This window comes from Castor canadensis, chromosome 2 (genome assembly GCF_047511655.1).
Source record: "Castor canadensis chromosome 2, mCasCan1.hap1v2, whole genome shotgun sequence".
NCBI classification, from domain to species: Eukaryota; Metazoa; Chordata; class Mammalia; order Rodentia; family Castoridae; genus Castor; species Castor canadensis.
Genome location: NC_133387.1, coordinates 148,289,112 through 148,303,411, shown reverse-complemented (window position 1 = coordinate 148,303,411; position 14,300 = coordinate 148,289,112). Strand labels below are relative to the sequence as shown.

Here is a 14,300-nt window from a genome sequence, read left to right as displayed (position 1 = left end):
TATGCCTGTACAATGTAGGTGGCTCAATAAACATTTGCTAAATTTAAGTTAACCTCAAGAGGGAAAGAGAGGCATGGATGCATATAGCTAAAATATTTGACTCTTAAGGAGCTCATCATCATGTATGGAAAAAATTTAGGACACTTATCACCAATATTCAAACAGATGCACTGGGTTCTAGTACAACACAGAGCAACACTAACAAATATAAGCTATTATTATCTACTAGTGTGTAAACTCTATTGGGATGAAAATTTATGTTTTGTTCTACTATGAAAAAAATACAAATTTCGATGCTAGAAAAATGTCTGATAACATACCACATAATCAATAAATAAATGCATAGTTCAAGGAACACATGAAAGGTCAGGCAAATGGGCTATTTTAAGCATCCTGAGTTTCAGATGACTGCAGAATGGTTCAGGGGAGTTGTCCAAGAGGCAGCTGAATATGAAAGTTTAAAACAAGGACAGTGGTCTATAAACATAGACTGGAGAATCATCAGGCTACAGTAAGAGATGAAATCACCTGCAGCTATGAGACAGAGCAGTGAGAATGAGATGAGAACAAAGTCCTAGGAAGAAAACAAATATCAAAAGATTATCATCAGATTTCTAAACAGCATGTTTGTTCATTCTGAAAGAAGTGAGAAGCACTTTAGAGGCAGTATTTTAGGCCAAAAATACATTCACAAAGTATACACAAAAATAATACAAGTGTATCTGTGCATGTACTAAGGAGTGGAACCAGTGAAGATGCCAAAGACACAGAGAACCTAATCGTTAAAAGCTAGAAAGTAGAACAAAGACAAAGGAATTAGAAGGCACAGGAAGGAGTTAGGAGACCAGGTGGTAGGAAAGAAAGATAGGCATAAATACACAAATGTTTTTACGGAGGCATCAGAAGTTGCAAGAGTTCATGCTTGAGAGCCTTTACTTTTTTTTTTTCTATTGTCTTTTAATTTTTCCATGGGAAATAAAAGTTTTGAGGAAAAGAAGTTCTAGAAAATGACTGAGGGAAAGGAAAGGGAAGTGGTCAAGAAATATAACGCTATGGTGATTTACTACCAGAAACCCAAGTTGAGAACCATAAATTTATGGAGGCAGCAATCTGGTTATATGATCTTTACTACCACGGTTTAGGAAGTCAGTTAAAGCAAAACTATTTGGCTTGAGTGATTCAAGGTTAGAAATCTGTAAGAGGGAAGAAGGACAGGTCACAGATGAAAACATAATGAGTTGAAGCTCAATATGGTCTTAGAAGGAAATGAAGAAAGTAGAATTCAGAGCTATTCTGTATTTTGGCTACCTATATCTGCTTCTATCAGGTTAGTATCGAAGAACAATTTGACGTGACAAGGTAATCCTTGTATAGAGAAATACAACACAAGCAAGTCAAAGATAGTTAACAGTATATGGTAACACCAAGAGAGAGCCTTTCATGTCAGCCATTGGTGGCTCATGCCTGCAATCCTAATTAGTCAAGGAACAGAGATTAGAAGGATCAAAGTTTAAGGCCAGTCCCAGCACAAAAAAAAAAAAATCAGGCCCAATCTCAAAAAAACCCAGCACAAAAAAAGGATGGCAGAGTGGCTCAAGTGATAGAGTGCCTGCCTACCGAGTGTAAGGCCTTGAGTTCAAACCCCAATGCTAACCAAGATATAGACAGACAGACAGACTTTCAGGACTACAGTAAAGTTACTACCTAAAAAATTAAATGAAAGGTGTGAGTGAACAAGCATCATAAAATAAAGACATACATAAAATATATAAAGAAGTTTTGGGACTATTCTGAAACATAGCTGGGACTATATGACATAAAATTTAGGTAAGAATAAACTACATAAGGGTACCAGGAAAGAGAAGTGAATAAGAAGAGTTCAAACCCTTGACTCAAAGAGTACTACTACTGACTCTGAGCCAGTATTTAGCTTTCCAGATTTCTTCATATGTAAAATGGGAAAAGTAATGCCAACATCAAGAAATTTTTGAGGATGAAATGGTAATACAAAAAATAACATAAAAGATATTCAAGTCAAGTGCTAGAAAAAAACAAGCACTAGAATGAAATAAAAGCCCATTGCATTTCTAACCACATTTTTTCAGAGAATGTGTTATTTAAGATATGCCTGGGAAATCTCCCTAAGGATTTTTCTTAATTCTACCTTTAGTTTTCCAGGGAAGGAAGTCCTTCCTAATTCAGACACAAGTAATTTTCCAATCTGCTCCATGTAAGTTACAAAGATAGTGTAAGAATTAAATGAGATGCTATTAAAAGTAAAAGTGTATAAAAGAAAGATGTTTTCAGTAATCATAGTGCAATATAGTCGATTTAAAAGCTATCGAGTCTACAATGTCCTTGCTAGTAAGCATTTTTCTATTTTTGTACTATTGTAGTATTGTTCAAAAGACAAAGAAAGCTAGCTTAAGGCTCAGTTAAAAAGCCAGAGAAAGAAAGGGGGGGGAGGGTCGGGGAGGAGGACAGACAAGAGAGAAGAAGGGAAAGACAGAAAAGAGAACTGTTGACTGAAACATAAGAAATAAAGTGAGATAGAAGCTGAAGTATAGCTCTTCAGGGCTGGGGATGTAGCTCTGTGGTAAGATATATGCTTAGAGTGTATTAGGCTCTGGGTTCAAGCCCTAGTACCAAACATAGGAGTAAATTCTTTGTGACCATGAATTAAGCAATAGTTTCTTAGCCACGATGCCAAAAGAACAAGCAACAACAACAAAATTGGAGAAAACAGACATCATTAAAATTTTTGAAACTCCCATCCACATTTTCCATTATTTGGGGTCTATACCTAGGAGTGGAATTTGTGGGTCATATGATAACTCTATGTCTTAATTTTTTGAGGAGCAAGTGTTTTCCTCAGCTGCTGTATCATTCTGTGTTCCTACCAGCATTTCACCAGGGTTCTAATTTCTCTGTACCTTGCCAGCTTTGGTAATTCTACGGTCATTCTTCATTAACTTATCTAGTAGGTGATAAGTAATCACGTATCTCATGTGGTTTTGATCAGTATTTCACTAATGACTCATGATGCTGAGCACCATTCCAGGTGATTCTTTGGTCATTTGCATATCTTTGAAAATATGTCTATTCAGTCACTTGCCCTTTGTTTTTACAGCACTGAGGTTTGAACTTGGGGGCCACATGCTTGCTAGACAGGTGCTCTAACACTTGAGCCACTCTTCCAATCCTTTCTTGTGATAGTTGTTGTCAAGATAGGGTCTTAAGAACTATTTGTGCAGGGCTGGCTTCAAACTTTAGCAATCCTCCTGACTCCTGAGTAGTTAGGATTACGCATGAGCAGCCAACACCCAGCCCCTTTGTCCCCCTTTTTAAACTAGGTTTTCTTAAGTTTTAAAGGTTTGTTTATATATTCTAGATACTAGAACCCTTATCAGATACATGATTTACAAATGTTGTCCTTACATTCTGTAGGCTATTTTTCACTATTTTGATAATCTTTTGATTGCTGATAGTTTTTGATGCACAAAAGTTTTAAATTTTGATAAAATCAAAATTAACTATCCTTTCTTTTGCTGCTCATGTGTTTGCTGTCATCCATTACCCTTCTTCAAGCTCTCTTAGATCAGCTATAATACTTTGGTCACATGTAACACACAAATTCATATATGATATGATAGTCTAATTAATACTACTTTGCTCTCAGATGAGATCTATTAAAAGGTAAACACACCCTTGCTAATATAGCAAAAATCTTGAAAAGATAGTATTTTTCCTAAAAAAATATTAACGATAAAAAGTCCCCCCAACACACACATTTTTACATACCTCCTACAGAAGAACCAGTTGTACTATTGCTTGTAAGAGTAGCTGAAGTCTCTGATACTGTGGAAGGTTGGCTACTGGTGACAGCTGAAGCAGAATCAGAGGCTTGCTCAGAGGTAGATGGGTTTGAATTGTTAATGGAAGCGGTAGTAGTTTGTGATTCCATTCTCGCAGAAGTGGTTGGTACTACAGTAGGTTCTGCAAAATACAAAATGTCTACTTAGCATTTCACAAGATTAAATAAACTTTCTAAGAAGTATTATACATTGTAAAGAAATTTTTCACTGGGGGATGGTGGCACATGTCTGTAATCCTAGCTCTTGAGAGACTGAGGCAGGAGGATCATGTGTTGAAGATCAGCCTGAGCTACACAGTAAGTTCCAGGCCATTCTAGCTACATAATGAGACCCTGATGCAGAAGAGGAAGAGGAATAAAAAAGAAGAAGAAAGCTAAACTATAACATCAAACTGTCATGTTACTAAAATATGACTCTTGCATTTAAAATCTCTTAACACATATATGTGTGACTACAAAACTTTTCAGGTAAGGTCGAGGGTGCAGCTCAGTGGTAGAGTGAAGCCTAGCATGTTTGAAGCCCTAGACTGCATCCCCAGCAAAGAAAGAAGAAAAAAGGGAGCTAAAAAAAAAGGATTTCAGGCAACTATCAAGTTGTGATCTATCACAAAAAAGAAAAAGAAGGCTAGTGGAGTGGCTCAAGTGGTAGAGCCTGCCTAGCAAGTGTGAGGCCCTGAGTTCAAACTCTAGTACTACCCAAAAAGAAAAGAAAAAAAAAAAACAATTCCTATGGCTGGTGGAATGGCTCAAGCAGTAAGAGCACCTGCCTAGCAAGTGTGAGAGGCCCTGAGTTCAAACCCCAATGCTGCCAAAAGACAAATAGAAAAAAAAAAAAGAAGAAGAAGAAAAAGGAGTAAAAGAAAAGTAAAAGTTCCTCTACTACGCCCACAAATATGGTCGCATTATCAAACCAGTGTTAGAAACAACCCTTTCTTCAGCACTGTATGATTTCCAAAGTTGGACTGCTTGTACAGCAATTCTAATTTCACCACTACAGTATTACTACAGGTGAGTTACTTAACCACTCTCTACACTTTGTCTGTAGAGCTGAAAAGTAACAGAATTTTCTTCATAGAACTGTTAGGATAAAAAGCAATCACACATAGTATATCCTTTACATAGAGAAATCACTTAACTTAAAACATTAGCTATGATCTTTTAATATTTAATATGATCTTTCCATGATTCTTTATGTTTTTAAAAGGTTTTTTTAATTTGATGGTAGGGGAATTTGAACTCAGGGCTTCACACTTGCTAGGCAAGCACTCTACCACTTGAGCTACTCCGCCAGAAAAAGCCTTTGTAAATGTAAATAAACAAACAAATAAAAGGTAAATTAAAAATTTTATAAATAGTAATATTCATCAGTATTTTCTAATAAAAATTAAAATAGGCATACTCATAGGCTAAATACATGTGTATCTATACACAAGAGACATATATATATGTACATTTTTTTTAATGTATTCACTATAATGATATAGACTGAGAGTATTCAGGAATAATATATAATAAGGCTAAGATTCCAGGAGAAAAAAATAAACGTGCTTTATAAAGATGGGGCCAGTAAATAAGTGGTTATGCTGTTTCTTTTTTCCTTCTGCCCAAACTGAATGTAAAATCACACATAGGGTCTCATCAACATGTACGGAAAAGGTGAGCCAGTTTCAACAACATGCCAGGTTAGCAGGGGTGTGAGCTTGACCACTCAGAAAGATAATCCAAAGTTCAAACATCTGATTACAAAATGGCTGCTTTAAGACATTTCATTTTATCATATTCCCTTCCTAATTCTACAGTTATAACTCAAACTTACCATCTTCATCAACAGTAAGATCCACAACTTCTGCTGCATTCTGCCTCAAGGGCTGTATAACAGTAGAAATCCTACTGCGGTTTCGTGGCTCCTGTGGCCGACCTGTATGAGAACTTGAACCTTGGCTCCAATGAGATCTGGAGTGTCCAAGGGTTGACCGAGACCTTAAATTATATCAATATCAAATTAGTAAATATAAAGGACAAATATTTTAATCACCCCAGAAATTCATAAGCCTTTCTTATAAAGTAAATTCTTGCTAGGCACCAGTGGCTCACACCTGTAATCCTAGCTAGTCAAGAAGCAGAGATAAGGAGGATGGAGGTTTGAAGCTAGTGTGGGCAAATATTTCACAAGATACTATCTTAAGAAAACACATCACAAAAAAGGGGCTGGTGGAGTAGCTCAAAGTATACACCCTGAGTTCAAATCCAAGTACCGAAAAAAAAAAAGTTCTTCATGCAAGACCCTCCAAAGAAATAATGGTAATAGAACCTAAAATGACTAGCACAATGCTTGGCACTCACTAAACTTTGCCGAATGAGTGCATTACCAACTAACTGACCAAAGTATGTAAGACAATGCAATGTTAGGACAATCATTAGTGTAAAATGTAAGATTCTGTTCCAAGAACACTGCTCTCTCTTCAGTGGTTATTTTGAATATTCACCTGGTTATAAATCAATTATTTACTTTATGGTAGTGCCCAAAATGATTTACAATAAAGGGAAAAATACCTACGGTATATATAAATAAATTCACCTAATGGTGAATCTTTAAGCCTAAGATGGAATTGCAAAATTTGATTGTAGAACTCCTAAACCAAGCTAAGCTTCTGGCACTGTCCTAAAAGAATTCAAAGAAATAAACAGGCACTAGAGAGATATCCTGCGGTTAGCAGCTTTATTAGTTTGGTACCTATACCACTTGTTTAAGTTGTTTTATACTTTGTAAGCTTATAATCACAAACTCTAAACACCTAGCATTTTTATAATCTTAAGTGTGTGGCACTGCATTGTTTTAAATTACTTATATACGTATACTTTTTTTTTTTTTTTAAGGATTCACTGTAATGATGTAGACTGAGGGTATTTAGGGAATAGTATCTAGAATGTGCAATCCTAAGGCTCTAGGAGGAAAAAAAAAAAACCCTGCTTTAGAAAGATGGGGCCAATAAACCACAAGTGTTTATGCTGTTTGTTTTACCCTTCCACCCAAACTGAATATAAAGTCATGTATAAGCTTCTTGTCAGCATGTACAGAAAAGATAAACCAAATCCACTAATATGCCAGATTAGCAGAGATGTGAACTTGACCACTCAAAAAGGAACCCAAGTTCAAACCAGGCTGAAAATGTCTTTAGCAATTATAAAGCCCAAGAGTTTAAAAAGGAGCTTAAATTTAAAAATGAAATTCTCAAAAAACAGGAGTATAAAAGGTTAATTCCAAAGACATTGTTAACAAATGACTGTACATGTCAGAAATAGTTGCACAACTTGAGCCATCATTTTATCTTAGGATAAAATGATGAGAGAGATCACCATTAAAAAATTGTGAGAAGCCAAGAATCTATGACGAGACTGACTGTGTATTTTCTGGGAAGACATTAAAAGTTGTAGAAAGTTCCAGATCTACTTAGCAATACTTTTATGAAAGCTTCATACAATCTCCTCACCTAAATATTCTACTGAATCACACCAGAGCACCAGCAAAAAGAAAGAAAAACTTGATGTATGATGAAGTTCACAGAGTTCTTACTTGCCACTATGATTCCTGGCAATTACCAAATACTGACATGAAAGACTCTAAAACACACAAGTATTCTCCACAGAGGAAGAACCAAAAGTAGTGACAAAGCTAACAACCCAGGTAATAATAGGAAAATAAAACACAGATCCTGAGCATTGTGGGTCATCTTCAGGATCACTGACTATTATTTGCATAAATGCATATGCTTGTTGTCAAGTTTCCATGATAAGATCTCTGGTTCCACAGGGGGGAAAAAATGTTCTTAATTTCAACAGTTGTTGTGCTCATTAAAATTGAGTCACTATGTAACTATGCATACTTACAGGATAAGTGTAGAACATACTGTAGAGTATCAATTTTCCTCAGAGCTTGGGTAAATCATTTATTTAACAATGGAAACAATTAGGGATATATTTTAGGGTGCTCACTTCCATGCCATTAGAAGTAGCATTCCAATGAGAAAGTGGCAAGTGAAGAACATACTCTAGGTGAATTTGTAGCATGCCTTAGAAAGTCTTTTTTCATAATCAACAATACACAGTAATATGCAATCTTCAAATGCACTTCTAAATTCATTCTAACACAAAAATTAAGATTCATCTATAAACCAGTTTGGTGTATCAAATGAGCAACTCTTTATTACTGTTGCCAATATTTGTATTCATCTAAAGCACAAGATGAATTTGATTTGGGGCAAGAGTCAGGGTGTTAAAGTGATTCTGCAAGAGGACAATGTCATTTCTAGAAACGTCACTAATATTACTTATCAAAATAAATGAGAATACTTCATTCATTTATTAGTTCAGAATTTATATGAAATTACTAAATGAAGAATAAAGTCATGAAAACTGTCTCAAGCTTGGTTACCCTAACAAAATAATAGCACAAATTTCACTAGAATCAATGAGTAAGATTGCAAAATAATCAGATAACAAAAAGGGTTATTTTCTAAATTCAATACCTTTTTTTCCCTTCACATTCAATTTTAGCACTATCCTCAATAATGATGTAGTAGTCACATCTAAATTCCAAAGGAGTCCATGAATTCTCTGTATTATGAAACAATTTTGTAAAACAACAAGTAAAATTATTATTTATTTAGAGCAATTTGATGCTTAAAAATATACCATCCCCTAAGATTCTAGTTTAGTTGGTCTGTGGTAAAGTCTAAACAACAATGTATCCTTATTTTACTATATCCACAGGTGATTCTAACACAGCCTGTTTGAAAACCAGTAATCTAATACAGGGCTACTCCAATTCAGTAAGTAAGGAAGAAAAAAACCTGTAAACACAATTATGCTTAAAAATTGAAATTTAAAACTTCAAATACACAATCCTAACTAAAGTCTCACCGATAGCTTTCTCCAACTGTTACAATCTCCACTTCACTGTCAGTTGAGGTAACATTAATTTCTTCATTGGCAGTGACCTGGGGAGTGAAGGAAGCTTCTATCACCACAACATCTTCATCAATACTTCCTGGAAACACAAAAGAAAAGAAGAAAAAATGAAAGAAGAGCTGAACAATAATTTTTGGGGGGATAAGATACTCAACAGAAGAGTCCTAAAATAAAGAATCAAAGCTACTATCACCAGAAATTTTAAGTGTGACTACAAAAGACGGTATTGAGAGGAAAAGCAATTGGTAGCAGGATGACACTTTTGATAGTAACTGGCATCAATATGTTGGGTAGCTATGATACTGGAATTAGTTTATGTAAAGAATATGAGCCTTGAAATTGGAATTTGGTCTAAATTCCAAATGTTGTTTACTGTGTGCTTGGCAAGACTTAAAATGTTCAAAGCATCAGGGGTTTTTGTCTGTTTGTTTGGTGGTATTGATGTTTGAACTCACAGCTTTGCACTTGCCAGGCTGGCGCCTGAGCCACATTTCCAACCCTTCTGCTCTGGTTATTTAGAAGATATTCGGCCCAGGCTGGCTTGGGCCCATTTTAAGTTTCCCACTGTTGTTGGGATTACAGATACCACCACACCCAGCTTTCTTTGGTTGAGATGAGGCCTCCCAAACATTTTTCCTGGGATGGCCTTCAACCTCAATCCTCTAATCTCAGCCTCTCAAGTAGCTAGGATTATGGGCATATGCCACTGGCATCCAGTAGCTTCTGCTTCTTCATGGGGCTAGACATGCAGGATACTGTACATAGCACAAATAATGTGTTCACAAATTGGAAATGTACACTTAAAATGTGTGAATTTGTTGTTCTACTCTCGATATGGTTTGCTTTTTTGTTTTGGTTTTTCAGTACTAATACTCAAACTCAGGGCCTTGTTCTTGCTAGGCAGGCACTCTACCACTTGAGCCACATCCCTAGTCATACTCCTAATATTCTTATGGGAAAATTCTTCTCACGCACGACGTGTAAACTTTTAACTGACATTTATATTGACAGGTGACAGAAGGATGTTTTTAAAAGGAAGCTATTCAGCACCAAATTGGTGAAAAGTCAGCAAGAAATGAAACAGAACCATTTTTGCCATTTTTAAATTCCATAGCATTGAGAAATTCACATTATTGTGAAAAAGAGTTACAGAAATTTTAAACCATGCATATCTGATACTCTAAACTACCCATTATCCCCTTTTCCTCTCCCAGCTTCCTGCTAACAACTTACTGTCTATTTCTAAAACTATGACTATCTCGGATGCCTCATATAAACAGAATCACATACTACTTGTCTTTTTGTGACTGGCTTAACTCACAGCATAGTACCAAACAAAAATGAAGATATACCATACATAAAGATCTGTACCCAAATGTTCATTCCAACATATTGATAATAGCCAAATACTAGAAACAATTCAAATGTCATTAACTGATAAATGGATAAATAAAATGTGGCATATCCATACAAGAGAATACTATAAAGGAGCTAATAACTAAATAGAAACTTATTACTTGATCCATGAATGAACCCTGAAAAATTATGCTAAGTGAAAGAATCAAACACAAAAGACCATATACTATGATTCACTTACATGAAATATCCGGAAGAGGCAAACTACAGACAGTTAGCTTATTAAAGATTGCATGAGATTGAAGGTAGTAACAGGAAATGAAAGTAAAAAGGCAGGAGGTTATAATTCAGAATTGATAGACGTATTCTAAAATTATATTGTGATACAGTCACACAGTTCTAAAGTTACAAAAACAATTACTGGATTATACATTTGAATTTTATGGTATATAAATTATACCACAATAAACCTGATTTGAAAAGAAAACTATGAAACACTCCATGAAAAATAGAAAACTAGACCTCAACAAACAAGAAGACATGCCATATTCTGGAACAGAAAAACCAAAAATCCCATAGATATAAATTCCCCCTAATCTGCAAATATAATCCAATAAAAACACTCTCATCACATGTCTTCTTACTGTCACTGTCCCCTATATGTAAACTGATAATAAAGTTCACTTGGAAGAATAAGCAAGCAAAAATATACAGGAAAACATTAAAGATTCTATTGAGTTCTACTATATAAATAGACAACTGGGACAGAATAAGATTCCATGAATAGATCAAAATGTATAAGGAAACTTAACATATGACAAAGGTGGCATCATAAGTCAAGAGGGAAAAATAAAGATATTAATGATTAGTTTGGGGATGACTGGACAGCCACATGAAAAAAAACATAAAACTGGATCCACAGCTAGAAGTACAGGTCAGCAGTAGAGTCCATCCTTAGCATACGTGAAGTTCTGAGATTAACCCTAGCACCAAATAAACAAATACATAAATAAAACTGAATTCATTCTTCATTGTACACATAGTGGCAAACATCATATGGATCTGAGTTCTAAATGTAAAAATAAACAAAACAAGGGCTACGGATGAAAATTGGTTAATTCTGTTTTAACTTTGGAGTGGGAAAATTTTTCCTAAGTATGACTCAAAATCCAGAAGCAATAAGGATAAAACATGACAAATGTGGCTTAAAACAAAAAAAGACATGATAAAAAATATAATAATGATCAACAGCCTAGTTACAAATTTGGGGGCATGTTTACATAATACAGATTTATATCTCTAAAATATTAAAAGCTTTTAACAATGATGACCAATACCATGATATTAAAAATAGGCAAAAGATATGAACACATCAATCACAGGAAAAGAAACGCAAAATACCTACAGGTTTAAACACCATGAAAAGGGCTGGGGCATGGCTTAAGTGGTAGAGTGCTTGCCTACCTAGTTCTACAAGGTTCTGAGTTCAATCCCCAGTGTTCCTCCCCCTAATAAAGATATTAAAAAGCACACTTAAGAAATAAAAATTTAACATATACTGACACTTCTCACAAGACAGACCATAACCGCTCAAATGTGATAGGATAGTCTGTTGAAGACTGGAGGGAAAAGGCACCCTCATATATTATTAGTGAGTATGCAAAATGGTTTCAATCCCCTATACAGGAAAAAAAATGAACATAATTTACAAAATATCACATGCATTTACCCAGTTTAACAATTTCCTGGAAATCTATCCCAAAGGCATACCAGCAAAACATATGAAATGACATGTACAAAAAGTTCTTTATTACAATTCTAGTTATATCAAAAATCTGAAGTTGCTCATTAATAGGAGACTAGTTGAAGGAACCATGACATAATCATATAAGGGAGTATTAACGGCTGTTTAAAAAAAAAAAAAAGAATGACCTGGTTGCCTGTGGCTCACACCTATAATCCTAGCTACTTTGGGAGGCAGAGATCAGGAAGACTGCAGTGCTAAGTCAAACCGGGCAAACAGTTCAGGACACCCTATCTTGAAAATACCCAACACAAAACAAAGCTGGAGGAAGGGTTAAAGTGGTAGAGTATCTGCCTAGCAAGCATGAGGCTGAGGCCAAATCCCAGTACCAAAAAAAAGAAAGAAACCTAGACCTTACTGAATGTATCTTGCTTTAAAGTTTGACTTTGAAGTAAGGTAACTGTTTTACATAATTCAAAATCAAAATTAAAAATTTTAAGTATCTTTTAGGAAAAAAAAACCAACAACCCTGGCCTGGGTGTGTGGCTCAAGCACCTGCCTAGCAAGTACAAGATCCTAGTACAAACCCCAGTACTGCACCCCAACACCAGCCCACAAAAAAAAGAAGAAAACAACCCTGAAGCTGGGAATGGTGGTAGCATCTGCAATCCCAGTCTGCAGGAGGCTGAGACAGGCATTTTAGTTCAAGGCCAGCCTGGACTACATAGCACTATACTTTGTCTCAAAAAAATGTGGTGGTGGTGGGAACCACCTAAGCAAATGAGCCTAAATGCATATTAAATTGCTGGCACAGCCACACAGAAAACTGGCCAAAGGCAAAAAGGGATGACAAAAAATTGGCGTTAGTAATGATTTGGGGAGAGGGGCAGTAAATGGTGAGTCTGAACTCAGGGCTTTATGCTTGCAAAGCAGGCACTATACCACTTGAGTCACACCTCCAGTCCATCTTGTTCTGGTTATTTTGGAGATAAGGTCTCTCAAACTATTTGCCTGGGCTGGTCTTACTTCAAACCTCCTGATCTCTCAGTTTCCCAAGTAGCTAAGATTATAGGCAGGAGTCACCAGCCACCGGACTGTAGTGGTGTTTTGAACTCAGGGCCTCATATCACTTGAGTTAGGCCTCCAGCCATTTTTGTTTTAGTTATTTTTCAGTCTTGTGCTTTTTACCTGGGCCAGCCTTAGACAGTGATTTTCCTACTTCTGCCTCCCATGTAGCTAGGATGAGAGGCCTGTACCATTACACTCAGCTTACTCTGTAAGATATGATCTCATTAACTTTGTTGCTCAGGTTAGCCTTGAATCTCTTACCTCTGCTTCCCAAGTAGCTGGGATTATAGGCATGAGGAAATGTTTTTATTTAGAAGTCAGTTCATTTATGATATGTATAATGGAAAGCAAATAAGTAATTGCTAATCTCAAGAATCGAGACTCTCAGCACAAAAGAGATACAAATTTAAAACAAAAACTTGCGTAGTAACTCTAATCATAAACTTAAAATAGAAATATTCATGTAAATTAATGATTTATCTTCTTCTAAAGCCTTTTTCTTTTTTCCTTAAAGACAGTCTGCCTATATAGCCCAGGCTGGCCTTGAACTCTAGATCTTACTGCCTCAGTCTCCCAAGTGCCAGGATTACAGGTATGTACCACCACACCTGATCAATCTAAAATCTCTGCCTCCTTAGTCCATTAAAAAACCAAACAGCAAGCAAAAGCCAGTAGAGCAAAATCAATTCCCAATAAAAGGAAATCAGAGGGCTGGGCACAGTGGCCTCCTGGCAGAGGATCAAGGTTTGAGGTCAGCCTGGCCAAAAATTCTGAAGACCCCGTATCAGCCAATGGCTGGGCTCAATGGAGGAGCACCTGTCATCCTAGCTAAGGGAGGGGGGAAGGAAACAAATAGAAGTATCATAATCCAGGCCAGCCTGGGCATAAAACCAGACCCTATCACAAAAATAACCAACCTAAAAAAAGGGCTGGCAGACTGGACTTGCCTAGCAAGTGCAAGGCCCTGAGTTCAATACCTAGTACCACCAACAAAATAAAAAAATAAAAGGAAATCAGGACTAAAGAAATGTCTGTTTTCAGGTTTGGGGCAGGAAATTGCAATACTGATCTGGACCATCTTGTCCTTCAGAGAGTAAGGTGGGTATTAAGACACAGACTCAATTTGTAAATGGGATAAAACCAGCTGAGCTTCAAAATAGAGTAAAAAGACTGCAACACATCAAATACCTAAAATTGGCAGGTTCAAAATGATACCTGAAAATTTAAAAACCTCTTTGGATGCTGCTAGAGTACCAACATGTTCTGAAAAAGTAGTAAATGAAGGAACAG

The 14,300-nt window shown here is 36.1% G+C and overlaps 1 protein-coding gene across 20 annotated transcripts in view; it reads right to left on the bottom strand.

Annotated features, from left to right (window-relative positions):
* Rnf111 (ring finger protein 111) overlaps nt 1-14,300 on the bottom strand; it is a 127,141-nt gene that overhangs the window by 23,173 nt on the left and 89,668 nt on the right. For all 20 annotated transcript variants that reach the window (XM_020175413.2, XM_074066072.1, XM_074066073.1 and 17 more), the window contains 3 exons: nt 8,795-8,921; nt 5,691-5,854; nt 3,802-3,996 (listed from right to left, as the gene is read on the bottom strand). In XM_020175413.2, coding sequence (XP_020031002.1) covers nt 3,802-3,996; nt 5,691-5,854; nt 8,795-8,921 — 486 coding nt within the window. The remainder of the gene's footprint in view (nt 1-3,801; nt 3,997-5,690; nt 5,855-8,794; nt 8,922-14,300) is intronic.